This window comes from Centropristis striata, chromosome 12 (genome assembly GCF_030273125.1).
Source record: "Centropristis striata isolate RG_2023a ecotype Rhode Island chromosome 12, C.striata_1.0, whole genome shotgun sequence".
NCBI lineage: Eukaryota > Metazoa > Chordata > Actinopteri > Perciformes > Serranidae > Centropristis > Centropristis striata.
Genome location: NC_081528.1, coordinates 28,193,082 through 28,206,584, shown reverse-complemented (window position 1 = coordinate 28,206,584; position 13,503 = coordinate 28,193,082). Strand labels below are relative to the sequence as shown.

General features: G+C 40.4%; 1 protein-coding gene across 1 annotated transcript; it reads left to right on the top strand.

Annotated features, from left to right (window-relative positions):
* Nucleotides 1-665: 665 nt before the first annotated feature.
* arsia (arylsulfatase family, member Ia) lies at nucleotides 666-4,681 on the top strand. The gene is made up of 2 exons (XM_059346513.1): nucleotides 666-979; nucleotides 2,608-4,681. The coding sequence occupies exons 1-2, from the start codon at nucleotides 666-668 to the stop codon at nucleotides 4,004-4,006; spliced, it is 1,713 nt and encodes a 570-aa protein (XP_059202496.1). The 3' UTR covers nucleotides 4,007-4,681.
* Nucleotides 4,682-13,503: the final 8,822 nt, after the last annotated feature.

The window sequence follows — 13,503 nt, the reverse complement described above, 5'->3', positions numbered from 1 at the left end:
ACCATGAAGTGGCTTGAATGAAGAACAGGTTACCTGGGGTGGTTTTTTCTGCTTTTATGTTTGAAGTAGTCTTAATACTGAATGGTTGAAAGTGTGTACATTTGGGGCGTCCCGGTGACACAAGGCTAGTCCTTGTAAGCAGGCGACCAGGGTTCAAATTAGACTCAGAGAGTTTTCCTACATGTCTTCTGTATCTCTCACTGTCATATAAAGCTGAAAAATGGCTAATGGCTTTTCTAAAAAAGTGTACATTTGCAAGTTTTTCATAAAAATATTCACATTTAGCACACACAAATCACTGTCTAAATATATTAAAGTTAAACCACAAGAGAAGTAGTATGACTCAACATTACCACCTGGATGTAGTAGAGACATTTCTGCGAGTGTTTTTGGGTGGTAGGGGGCTGATGTTATTCCAGAGAGGCTGCCGGCAGATGGGCGGAGTTAATGGACCACTGGGGGAAATGTTTTCAAAGGAGGCTCGGACGGACCTTAATGATGGAGGTGTAGCTTTTCTTTGAGTGGCACGTACGTTTAGGACCGCTGGACTGCCTTTGAGGATCAATTGCGACATCTGATGAGTGATATATTCGTTCAGCCTCAGCCTCTCTGCACAATGATCTGCTGACAACACACTGCTACTTTCACAGAGAGTCAGAGGAGCCATGGCAACCACAGCGCTGACCGGGTTCTCCATGATGAGCCTGCTCAGCCTCGGGTACCTCACCTGGGACCTGATGAGTCCGAACCAGGTGGAAAACGAGCCCGATCACACTTTTGCTGACAGCTCCCCCGTCCCTCAGCCTCCTCATATCATTTTCATCATGACTGACGACCAGGGGTTCAACGACATCGGCTACCACAGCTCTGACATCAGGACCCCGGCGCTGGATAAACTGGCGGCTGACGGAGTGAAGCTGGAGAATTACTACATCCAGCCCATCTGCACCCCGTCCCGCAGCCAGCTCATCACCGGCAGGTAAAGGCTGCTCCTCGGACCTCCTCTAAACGGGATGTTGTCTTTTTTTACTCTTATTACTGTCTCATGTTTACGTAGCTTGTCACAAAATAGTTTAAATTATTAAGTTAGATGTATTTAATGATACAATAATGAATTTTCATACACTGTAAAAAAAGATAAACAATAGCTACTCAATAAAATTGAGGCAACAGATTGCACGCAATATTATTAATTAAATCTAACTACGTTACAAGTTGAGTTAATAACAACTTAACAGGAAGTGCCTGTCAATTAAAAACAGACTAATTCTATTGTGTTGGATACATTCAAAATTCTCTTGATTTAGAATTACATACACATAAAGATTATATTTAATGTGTTCAAAATAAGTAGATTATATCTCAAACATTTTTTATCTTAAAGTTACCTACACAACTGCCTCAAAATCAAGGACGTATTTATATTTAATACAGTTTATCAAATATATTAAGTAAAATTAAATGACTACAGAATAATTTATTACAGTGTATGTTTGCCTGCTATAACTCCTGGCAACTTTTTGAGTAAATACACTGCAGTGGGAAAGCCCTTTTATGCACAGTATTTCAGATATAATCATAGGAAAATAAATAGAATTAGCATGTATTGGGGGTTGAAACCTGCTTCACAATTGAGGCATAAAATAAAGTAATATTCCTGTGTCCATTTTCATTATTGTTTATTTTATTTATATATTTTTTTACATTAGGCCTGCATTTTCTTGAAATATTAAATTGGTAAATAATTTGAATATTTTGGTAACACTTATTAACATTATTCATTATGAATTATTAAAGTTGTAAACATTAACTTACATTCAATGCTTTTGACAATTCACAGTCAATTAATGAGCCTGGAAATAATTTCCTAATAGTGTCAAGTTAACTATATTAGCTATTTATACATTATTTGATAGTTTATAAAAACGTGATTAACAAGATTGGCATACATTTTTCAACTTCACTTTTCATTTGATGGAACTAAGCCACCATTAACAAAATTAAACACATCCATCCATCATCTGTCCGTCCCAGCCATGACTCAAGAATTAATTTGCCAATCACGACAAATTTTAAAGATGTGTAGTAGGATGAAATGATGACGTGATTAGGTCAACTTCACTGTAACATCATAAAGTTCTGCAAAATTTATTTTCTTGTCCTTTTTCAACGCCATAACTCAGGAACAGGAGGTGAAACATTTGAGCATCCAATTTTTAGAATTAGCAGCTTGTCATGGCTACATAAATCTAGACCGACATGTATGTAAACTGCAACTTGGGTGGTGATACAACCACAAGGCGATAGTTCTAGTTCCTACTATAATGAGCCAAAATGTCTGTTTTCTGAGATAAGTGAAACAGATGCCATTTGAAAAGCTTATGTAAAATCTCAGACAAAAACAAAACATGTAGTTTTAGTTCTTTATGTGGTCTGTCTGTCTTTCTCTCTTCCAGCATTTGTTAACCACACATGATGTTCAGGGAGGAAATGGGAGCATTCTTACTTTCTGTGCTAGTCTTCTGTGTGTAATCTAACAATCCAGTGTATCTGGTTATTGATAACACATTTGTCCCTCTGACGGTTTTCTAATTATTAACCTTACAGGTACCAAATTCACACTGGCCTGCAGCACTCCATCATCCGACCTCGCCAACCCAACTGCCTGCCCTTTGACCAGGTCACCCTCCCCCAGAGACTGCAGGAGCTCGGCTACTCTACCCACATGGTTGGCAAGTGGCACCTGGGTTTCTACAAGAAGGAGTGCCTGCCCACTCGCCGTGGCTTTGACACATACTTTGGCTCCTTAACGGGCAGCGTGAACTACTACACCTACGACTCCTGCGACGGCCCCGGGCACTGCGGTTTCGACCTCCATGAGGGGGAGTCGGTTGCCTGGGGTCAGAGGGGTAAATACTCTACTCATCTCTACACACAAAGAGTTCGCAAAATCCTGGCAACCCACGATCCTCAGTCTCAGCCGCTGTTCATCTTCCTCTCCTTCCAAGCTGTTCACACGCCGCTGCAGTCTCCGCGGGAGTACATCTACCCGTACCGAGGGCTGGAAAATGTAGCACGCAGGAAATATGCTGCTATGGTCTCAGCTGTAGATGAGGCCGTACGTAATATAACATACGCTCTTCGAAAGTATGATTACTACCAGAACAGTGTCATCATCTTCTCCACTGACAATGGTGGCCAGCCGCTGTCTGGCGGCAGTAACTGGCCACTCAGAGGACGTAAAGGCACCTACTGGGAAGGCGGCATCCGGGGTCTGGGCTTTGTGCACAGCCCTCTGCTGAGGAAGAAGAGGAGGGTGAGTAAAGCCCTGGTGCACATCACTGACTGGTACCCCACACTGGTGGGAATAGCAGGTGGCAACGAGTCCCTGACAGAGGGTGTGGATGGGTATAATGTTTGGGAAGCCATCAGTGAGGGAAAAGAGTCGCCCAGGTTGGAGATCCTGCACAACATTGACCCTCTGTATAATCATGCACGCAGTGGCTCCCTGCAGAAAGGATATGGGATTTGGAATACGGCTGTTCAGGCCTCCATACGAGCCGGAGATTGGAAACTCCTCACAGGAGACCCCGGCTACGGAGACTGGACGCCGCCACAGATGCTTCCAGGTTTTCCCAGCAGCTGGTGGAACATGGAGCGCCACACTGAACCTCGGAAATCTGTGTGGCTTTTCAACATCTCCGGAGACCCGTACGAACGCTTTGACCTCGCCGAGCAGAGACCAGATGTTGTCAAAGAGCTGCTGGCTAGACTGGTGTACTACAATCGCACTGCGGTGCCAGTAAGGTACCCATCAGAGGACCTACGGGCTGACCCCCACCTCAATGGAGGTGCCTGGGTGCCCTGGGTAGGAGATGAGGAGGAGGACAGCTGGGACAGTGTCTACCAGAAAAAGAACAAGGACTGGAAGAAGAAGCTGAAACTGTCAAAAAGCAGGTCGTTTTTTAGGAGACTCAACACTAGGATCATGTCCAACAGGATATAGACTGAAAAAGGTTCAGAGGAGACACTAAAGATGGAGATGATGAGAAGGACAACGCCGCTTGTTGGTGTGTTTCTGTGTTTGTTGAACAAGGAACTAATCTTCTGCAAGACCCAGTTGCAGTTACTGAGTTGTAGCTGCAGGTGTCTGATCATTCTCTGTAGAAGATCTGATTGATGAAAAAATACACTGAACATATTAATTGTTCAACTGATTTGTATCTATTTTTAATAAAAACTGTGTGTGTCCCCAAATTCAATATTCTGTAATGGAAGTGTGAGCAAAAAGAGAGACATCCAAGATTTTATTAAATCAGAATCGCTGCATTTGACATGGATGAGAAGAAAAAAATCATCTGCATACATTTGTAACTATAATCAATATAAATGATGACTACCTCTTGTGACAGTGGCAAACTTAATTTCTTTCACAACCTCTCCTTTCCAATATCCTCTACTTATTGATTCATACATTTTCAAATAAAACAACAATAGGTTTTCTTTTTTACCTGTTATAAAAGCATTGTGATAGAATCTTTAATTTCAACCCTCATCCAATTTTCAATTGTTTTTTTCATTTGTCATTATTCAGTAGCAGAGGGTTTTCTTCTGCTTCCATTAACTTTGTTGTAAACATTTTTTTTTTAATTAAAATGGTCTTTTAATTGTCTGAACATGATTTGAAATGAATGTCAATGTCTCTCTGTATCTGTTGGATGTGTCACAAAGCATCAAAATAAGAATGTGTGTTATTATGTTGGCTTAGCAGTGTTAGCAAATCAGTGAATCTTTCATCATCTAAACGTTGTCCACAGACATGTTTGCTGATCTGAAACTAAAGTTGCCCTACAGCATGTAAAGGTGAGAGTTAAGGTTACTCTATAACCTACATGTACTTCTGCATGAAAGTTGTGAGACCAAAACTAACTTCTGAATCAGGGCACTGACAGATCTCTGGTCTTTAATGTAAAAAAAGTCATATTTCTTAAGTGTAAAATGTTTCCTTTTTTTTCTTGCAGTCACTCACGTGTCTGCGTGTGCTGTTCTGATTCTCACTTCTGTTTTTTTCAGCAGAAAAAGAAAAAAAAACAAAAAAACAAAAGAAATATCAAAGTTTCCATGGCAGTTGTAGACAACTGTGGCTGAAACATGTTGAAACGGTCATTCCAGTCAAAGGATGTTAGCTAACGCAAATCTGAGACTCAGTTTCACATGTGTGATTTCAACAGAGAGGGACAAAGCATGATTTCTTCTTATACTGCAAGTGTTTCATCAGATTAGCACACAAAACTGTCATACAACACCAAAACGCAGTAACGAGCCTACATATATGATAGGAAAATTCAGCTAATCTGTATCTCATTTCCATTTCTCATTTCATCTGATTATCCAAAATCTGAAATCTGTCATTTCTTTGAAAAGGAAGTATCTGCACTTTAGTTTTGTAGAAACAAAACATTGCATTCTGGCTGCACTTACTGTCAGTGGTATTAACTGATTACATTTACTCAGTTACTGCAATTAAGTACAATTTTGAGATACTAAGTCAGGATTTCCATTTTCTGGTACTTTACTTAAACTTAGTTTACTTTGTAGATTCAGATAACAATATAAAAGTGTGTGTTTTTAGAGGTTAAGATATTATTTGATTTATAGGGATTACCAGGCAGTAAAATCAGCCCTGTATTTACTAGCTGAAAGGGTAAATTAAAGATGAAAGGCTTAATGTTTCTGCAAGCATATAAAGCAGAGTGCATCTGGTGGATTTGGTTGCAATTTATGGGTAAAATAAGCAGCCCGAAAAAACCCCAAAATTAAACCCTTTTATCAGTTTGAGATGCAGCCTACAGGTTGTTTTTTCCTAAACTTCACTTCCTCAGTATAGTCACTGCACTCTGCCTTTGAAGGTCGCTACAGCGTGCTGCCACAGACTTGTTGCTTGTGAAAACAAGTGAAACAGTTGACTTCATTTCCTGCCTTTCCACTGCCGTATCGAACCTCCACCCGTGTACCATTTCCTGTCAGTCTCTGTGACACCCTGAGGATCACCCTTGTTTTATTTCAGTCGCTCTGACAGTGATTAGTTCAACATTTCTGCAGAGTTCAGTAACACTTTTCAAGGAAACGTTATTCTGGATGACAGTAGATTATGGAGCCAGTTTTTATCCTTCTTGTGATGTCAGCTGGAGTATCTCATGGTAAAATTCATTATTAAAGAAACATTTAAATCGTGTAAAAGGTGAGTTATTTCAGCAAATTTGTAAAAATATGTCCTTTTCTAGCTTTCCTTCCAGCTGCTGAGAGAGCATGTAATGCCACGAAGAACGCATCTGTGTGCTCTGTCACTATCGGAGGATCTGTCTACATACAAGTGATGACCAATGCCAGCCGCCACCAACTGATGTGTAAAAAACTGCTTTCTACTGGACCCATTAATGTGTTCACTCTGAAGAAAGAGAAGGTGACGATAACTGGGCCCTTTAGAAACAGGACAGAGTTCTTCATCAACAATGGGACCCTCAAGATCACAGACTTGAAGAAGAATGACTCTGGCCTATACAAAGCAGGAATCTTTAGTCCAGATGGGGTCCACCTGAGAGATGTTTATTTTCAAATGGATCTTAAAGGCAAGTGTTCTAAAGTTTAACTTTATCTTCTAGCTTATTCATGCTTTAATATCTATATATTATGATATTAAACTTAAGGACTGCTCCTCAAGGCTGTGTGAGTGTATTTAAGACTAGAAAAGCGTCACTTTTTACCATATAATGTTAATATAATTATAACCATGGGGAAGTGAAAAGTGAAAAACAAAAGAGAAAAACATTTGTGCACTGTAGATGGTTGATAGAAATGGAGAAACTAGACTAATCTAGTGTATATTCAGTATCTACAGTCATCTAAATACCTGCCAATATAAATGCAGCATGTTTCTTCCAAAGACTGCTAATTCCAAGAACTTCTTCACTTCCTCAATCTGGTGACATTTCTGTTACTATTAACATGTATGACTCTATTTGACTTTTTATCTGACTTTATTCATTGCACGGTAGCAAATTATTCTGAGAATATTCTTAAAATCAAGCTTGCTATTTCATCACTGATGTACATGTACTAAATATGGTCGTTGGCACTGATGGAAAAGAGATGCTAGGTGCGGTACGTTTGCAGGAACTGGCTGTTGTTCAAAGGGAACTTTCAGTATTTGTCAAATTGGGTCTTATTCTCATTTTTCTTCTTCCATCACGAATTGTGGTCATGACCAAACATGTTACTAACCACTTCTGTTCAGAGCTGCGGTGATGACCAGTCAGGCATGGGCTGTGAACCTGCTGTAGCTTTCGTTTCAAACGTTTGAGTGTTTGCTAAAATTGTAGTTTTGGCATCTGGGATAAATAGTGTATGCTTTAGGATTCAAGACAAGAAATTTGACTATACATCAAATGATATCAAAACTTCAGCTCAACAGTCACCTCAAACACATGTTTTTAAGTATGTAAACCTAAAGTAAGTACAGAATTCCTCTGAATTTCCCTCTGGTTTCTTGTAATGAACTACATACTATAGCACCCGGTGCAGCTGTACATTCCAGATTAAAGGGATAGTTACAGTTTGGATTATTGACGTTGGATTGTACGCCCTCAGTTTAGAGATACAGGCAGGAGTTTGGAGTTTTTAAGGCTTAGTTTGGATTCAAACTAACTGATTGCTGCAGACCTGCAACTCCTGTGTTCTGTAAAATGACTGTTTTTGTCAATGGAGTCTGGTGGCTTTGAAGAGAGCAAAGTTAACAGCATCAGTTTGACTTGTCTGTCAGATGGAGCTCCTTGTTACTTATATTTGGATTTGTTCATACAGCCCCGAGCCACAACTGGAGCCTTAATTGTATAATGATGATTGATAAATACTGCATGGTGTGTGCCCTTTCATATTATTTTTGCAGAAACAACATTTGCTGACAGCCTCACACTAACAAAACAAACCAGTGCATGCTCATAATTAAAATGGATCTTCCGTGCAGTTCAGCGAGCACTGCATCAGTGTATGAATAACACAGAGGGTTAACAACTGTGATCTCTTCCCCGCAGAGGACTTTTGGCGCATCTTGATCCTGGTCTGTTGTGGGGTGGGTGCTCTCCTGATACTGGTGGTTTGTTGCTGTGTTTGCTGCAAAATAATGCGTCGGAAGAGGTCAGGTAAGATCTTGATATATGTAGAATATTGCAAAATCTGTTTGCATTTAGAAGAAGGTTAATTGCATAAAATAAGTATTTTGGTCAACACCGTATTATGCTGGTGGAAATGTCAAAACCTTTTATCTGTTTTAACTGCAAAAAATAGTTATTGTGTCTTCTGTCCATCTTCAGGTAAATAACTGAGAATAAACACCTTGGATTTCGACTTAAGTGAACTCAACTGAGGACCAAGATCACCACTGGACACTGGACTCCAAGAAAGAACAGGACTTTCAGCATGACCTGAAATAGGGCTGAAAAATTAATCAAAATTGTATCAAAATTACAACATAGACAAGTGCAATATCCAAATCACAGGAGGCACAATACAGTATGTGTCACATATTGTGGTGCTGCAGAAACATCCTTGCCTACAAATCATATTCCACAGACTTTGCTACAGATCGTCCAAAAAACAACAATGATATATTGATTAATATATATATGGTGAATCAGTTAAATAATCACAATTAGATTTAAGTAGATTTTTAATAGATATTTCCCCCCATATTGTGCAGCCTTAACTTGGAAGCTGGAAATTCTTTTTTTTCTTTCAGTTTTCCTTTTGTCTTTTGTGTATAAAAAATTCCTTAATAGGAAACGCCGACTTGTGGTAGCAGTGAAGTGTAATTCACGTGATGGAAAGTTTATTTCAATACGGCCGCGGCAGCAGCTGTAGAACCACATTTGTTAACATGCTGATCAGTATAAAATCATGATATTTGTATCTGCTCTTTATCAAACAATAATAAAAGATTGCTGTTCATAATTGACACTCTAACAGTGTTTTTGTTGTTTTGTTTTTTAACTCCAATTTAAGTGTTGTATAAAGTATCTGAAACTTCAGCAAAATATCAAAATAATAATAATCTAAATTATTTAAAATATGGGTTCTTTTTATTTTATTGAAAATCATATAAATCATAGAGTGTAAAGATGAGCAGGAAGTAGATGGCTAAAGTATGTTTCTAAAAGTGGAGTCAGTATTAGTTTATGCTGCAGCTTATTAATTATGTTGGGTTGTGATGACATCTGCAGGCTGTGTTTGGTTTCACTCACATGATGTGACAGTTGTTTAAATTCACCTCTAAATGCAACTTTCTGTGTAGATTTTAGCCGAGATATAAGAGACATTTGTGTTTCATGTTAGTTATTGAGACTTCACGGTTGTTTTCAGTTCAGAAAAATATATAATTTCCTGTGTATATAGAAATATTGAAAGTATTAATAATTCAATTTCCAAATATCTTGTGTATCTTCTCATTTCTCGCTTGTTATGCACATGTTTTTATTTTATTTTTTTTAAAAAGGGGGCATTTTTTATTCTTTATTGGATTGTGACAGAGAGAATGAAAAAGGGACGCAGAGAGAAGGACATGCAGCAAAAGGACCTCGAAACTGTCTGCTGCATCATGGACTCAGTCTTGGTTGTACGCAATCTACCAATGATCCACTGGGACTCCCTTTGTGTAAGTGTTTCAATTGCAACATCATCATAAATGTGGAGGATGATTGAATGCGCCAAATATAAAAGACAGGAATTATAAAATAAATAGAAGATCTTTGTGGGAGCAGCTGGTTCATACTGTATGAGAAAGATATTTTTCACTTCCCTTCTGGTCGAGTATAATTACAGTCTCTGTTCGTACAGCCGACTGTGGTTACATGTACCATCTAATGTTAACATGCAGATCTTAGGAGAAACTATTACTTCTTTAAATGTTTAGGTTTCAGCATCCTTTTATGGCATCTAGTCACAAATTCTTAACATAAATGAGGAAGTGAGATTGCCTGTTGGCCACTATGCTGCTTCCCTTGTTAACCAAAGGTGAGAAATGACTTGTCTGAGTGTAGTGTGTGCAGGTTTGCTTTTGAGTAAAGTAGAAAAGTCTGGGAGCTGCTGACTGGATCACCTGAAGCTGAACACTGAGGAGACATGGAGGCTGTGATCGGACTGATGGTGATGATACTCGGGGTCTCTCATGGTGAGCTCTTTAAAGTTTAATCAAACAGTTTGTTCTCATCTTCACTGATGTGCAGGACCAAACTCGTACAAGAATCACAGCACATTAATAAATTGAACATAATCACTGATCTACAATTGACTGCCATATGATGTTGAAACAATCTGGTGTAATTTCTTAAAAACATACAACAATTAGTTCAAGATTCATGATTTTAGAGTATTTCTCTTCTCACTCCATAACTGTACATAAGAAGTAGGATTACAAGTTTAAAGCCAATGCTGAATAATAATGTTGGTAACGTGGTGTTCAATAAGTTAAGGTTCTGTGATAGCAGTGAGGTTTGTGCATGAGTCATTAAGTGCAATGTTTTGCATTCGCACATCTATTTATGTCTTTATGGCTTTAAGAACATTTTCCTGTCTGCATTAAGAGAAGTACACAGTTACAGTTCACACAGACAATTTTCGAATGACACCTAATTAAAGACACTTTAAATAATTAAAAAACCTTGATTTTTTAGGGAGATTTTTTTTTTCTGAAAGATGTCTTAAGTTTGAATGCATTATTTGTTTCGCATCCTTAAAGGTTGGACATGGTCATTCATTTTGTAGAATTTAAAAAGTAAGCAAGCTATATTTTGATGTATTTTACTTTTCTTTTCATTTAACTTTTCCAGGTGTGGAAACCTCCTGTGATGGCAGACAGGATGGAGCTCAGTGTTATGGAGCTTTGGGAGGAACTTTGGTCCTCCGGCTGATGGACAGCGCCTCAGAAATACATAAATACCAATGGTTAAAGAATGGATCAATCATATTCAGTGGGAGAAAGACTTTGATTATTGCTAATGTAATAGAAAACAGGTCCTCATTTACTGTCAGTAATGGAACATTTAGGATCAACAACCTGAGAAGGAAAGATGGAGGTGAATATAAACTTGAAACCTTTGATTCAGATGGAAGGTTGTCAGAGCGGCGGACTCTACAGTTGATCATTCAAGGTAAATAACTATTTTACCTACTGAGGAATAGTGCACTCCAGTGAATTTTAATTTTCAGTAACATTTTTCCTGGAAGTTGCCTTAAAGTTTGACAGCATCATACAATTACAATGTTATTTTGAATATAAATATTTTAAATTTATTGTTAATTTTTTAATACACATTTTCAAAAACACCATAAAATAAAATGTGTTCTTTGGGAAATTTGGGGAACATCACTAAACTGTTAAACTGAAGTTCTGCTGTTTTGAGCAATGTTTGTCCTCAGCAAGTCCAAAACAACATGAGTTTGTTACGACCGGCTCAGCTCCATCCATCCATTTTCATCCACTTATCCGGGGCCGGTTCGCGAGGGCAGCAGGCTAAGCAAGGCATTCCAGATGTCCCTCTCCCCAGCCACAACGTCCAGCTCCTCCTGGGGGACCCCGAGGCGTTCCCAGGCCAGGCGAGAGATATAATCCCTCCACCGTGGGGCCTCTGACCTCTAACCTCTAACGGGAGGCGCCCAGGAGGCATCCTTTCCTGAGATGCCTGACGGTTTTCCAGAACCTATTTGAGGCAGACCGAAAGTCCTTCTCCATAGCCTCCCTGAATTCCTCCCATATCCAAGTTTTTTGCTTCAGTGACTGCTGCAGCTGCAGCCCTTCCAGCCAAACGGTGCCTGTCTGCTGCTTCCGGAGAGCCCTCGGTCAGCCAAGCCCGAAAGGCCTCCTTCTTCAGCTTGACGGGCTCCCTCACCGCTGGTGTCCACCTGCAGGTTCTTGGGTTGCCGCCACGACAGGCACCAACGATCTTCAGGCCACAGCTCCTACCAGCCCATTTGGACTTCATGTCACTAACTTCACCTGGAATGCTGGAGAAATTCTTTTGGAGGTGTGAGTTGAAGGTCCTGCAGACAGGGGCCTCCGCTAGACGTTCCCAGTTCACCCTCACTACACGCTTTGGTTTACCAGGTCTGTCAAGCAGCCTCCCTCACCACCTGATCCAGCTCACCACCAGGTGGTGATCAGTTGACAGCTCAGCTCCTCTCCTCACCCGAGTGTCCAAAACATGTGGCCACAGATCTGACGATACGATAATGAAATCGATCATAGATCTTTGAGTGGTCTGGTACCAAGTACACTTATAAGCAACTCTGTGCTTGAACATGGTGTTCGTTATGGACAATCCGTGACTAGTACAGAAGTCCAATAACAAAACACCACTCGGGTTCAGATTGGGCAGGACGTACCTCCCAATCACCCCCCTCCAGGTACCATCATCGTTGCCCATATGAGCGTTGAAGTCTCCCAGAAGAACTATAGAGTCCCCAAATGGTACCCCTTCCAGGACACCACCCAAGAAGGCCGGGTGATCCAAACTGCTGTTCGGTGCATAGGCACAAGCTCGGGCTCCTCCCCCGCCAGCGAGGTGACGTTCCATGTCCCCAGAGCCAGCCGCTGAAGCCGGGGGTCAGCACGCCCAGGTACCGCCTACATTGCACCCGACCCTTATGCCCTGTTCTGCGGGTGGTGGGCCCACAGGTCGGCAGATCCATGTGGCTTCTTCGGGCTGAGCCCGTCCGGGCCACCAGATGCGCGCCTGTGTGCTCCCCTCCCAGGTCTGGCTACAGGAGGCGGGCCCCGGTTTACCTGTGCCAGGAGAGGTACACCTGTCTTCATGTATGCACTTCATAAGGGTCTTTGAATCACTCTCAGTCTGTCCCCTCCCCAGGGACCACTTTGCCATGGGAGCTATTGCTCCCGACAACACAGCTCCCAGGGTCACTGGAGAACACAAACCCCTCCACGGCGTTGAGGTGGTGATTCTTGGAGGCTAATCTAAACTTCTCTAAAACACAGAATAGGAACAGGAATAAGATATAATATATTTCACAAACCCTAAAATCCCTTCTTTGGCTACAGATCAGAATTTTCATATGTGTAAAGGTCATGGACATGGATATTCATTTTGTGGATTAAAAAAAAGTTTTGATATTTAGATTTTTATAGATATATGTATTTTATCCATCTTTTTTTGTTACCAGGTGTGGAAACCTCCTGTGATGGCAGACAGGATGGAGCTCAGTGTTATGGAGCTTTGGGAGGAACTTTGGTCCTCCAGCTGATGGACAGCGCCTCAGAAATACATAAATACCAATGGTTTAAGAATGGATCAATGATATTCAATGGGAGAAAGACTTTCATTCTTGCTAATAAAATAGCAAACAGGTCCTCATTTACTGCCAGTAATGGAACATTTAGGATCAACAACCTGAGCAGGAAAGATGGAGGTGAATATAAACTTGAAACATTTAATTCAA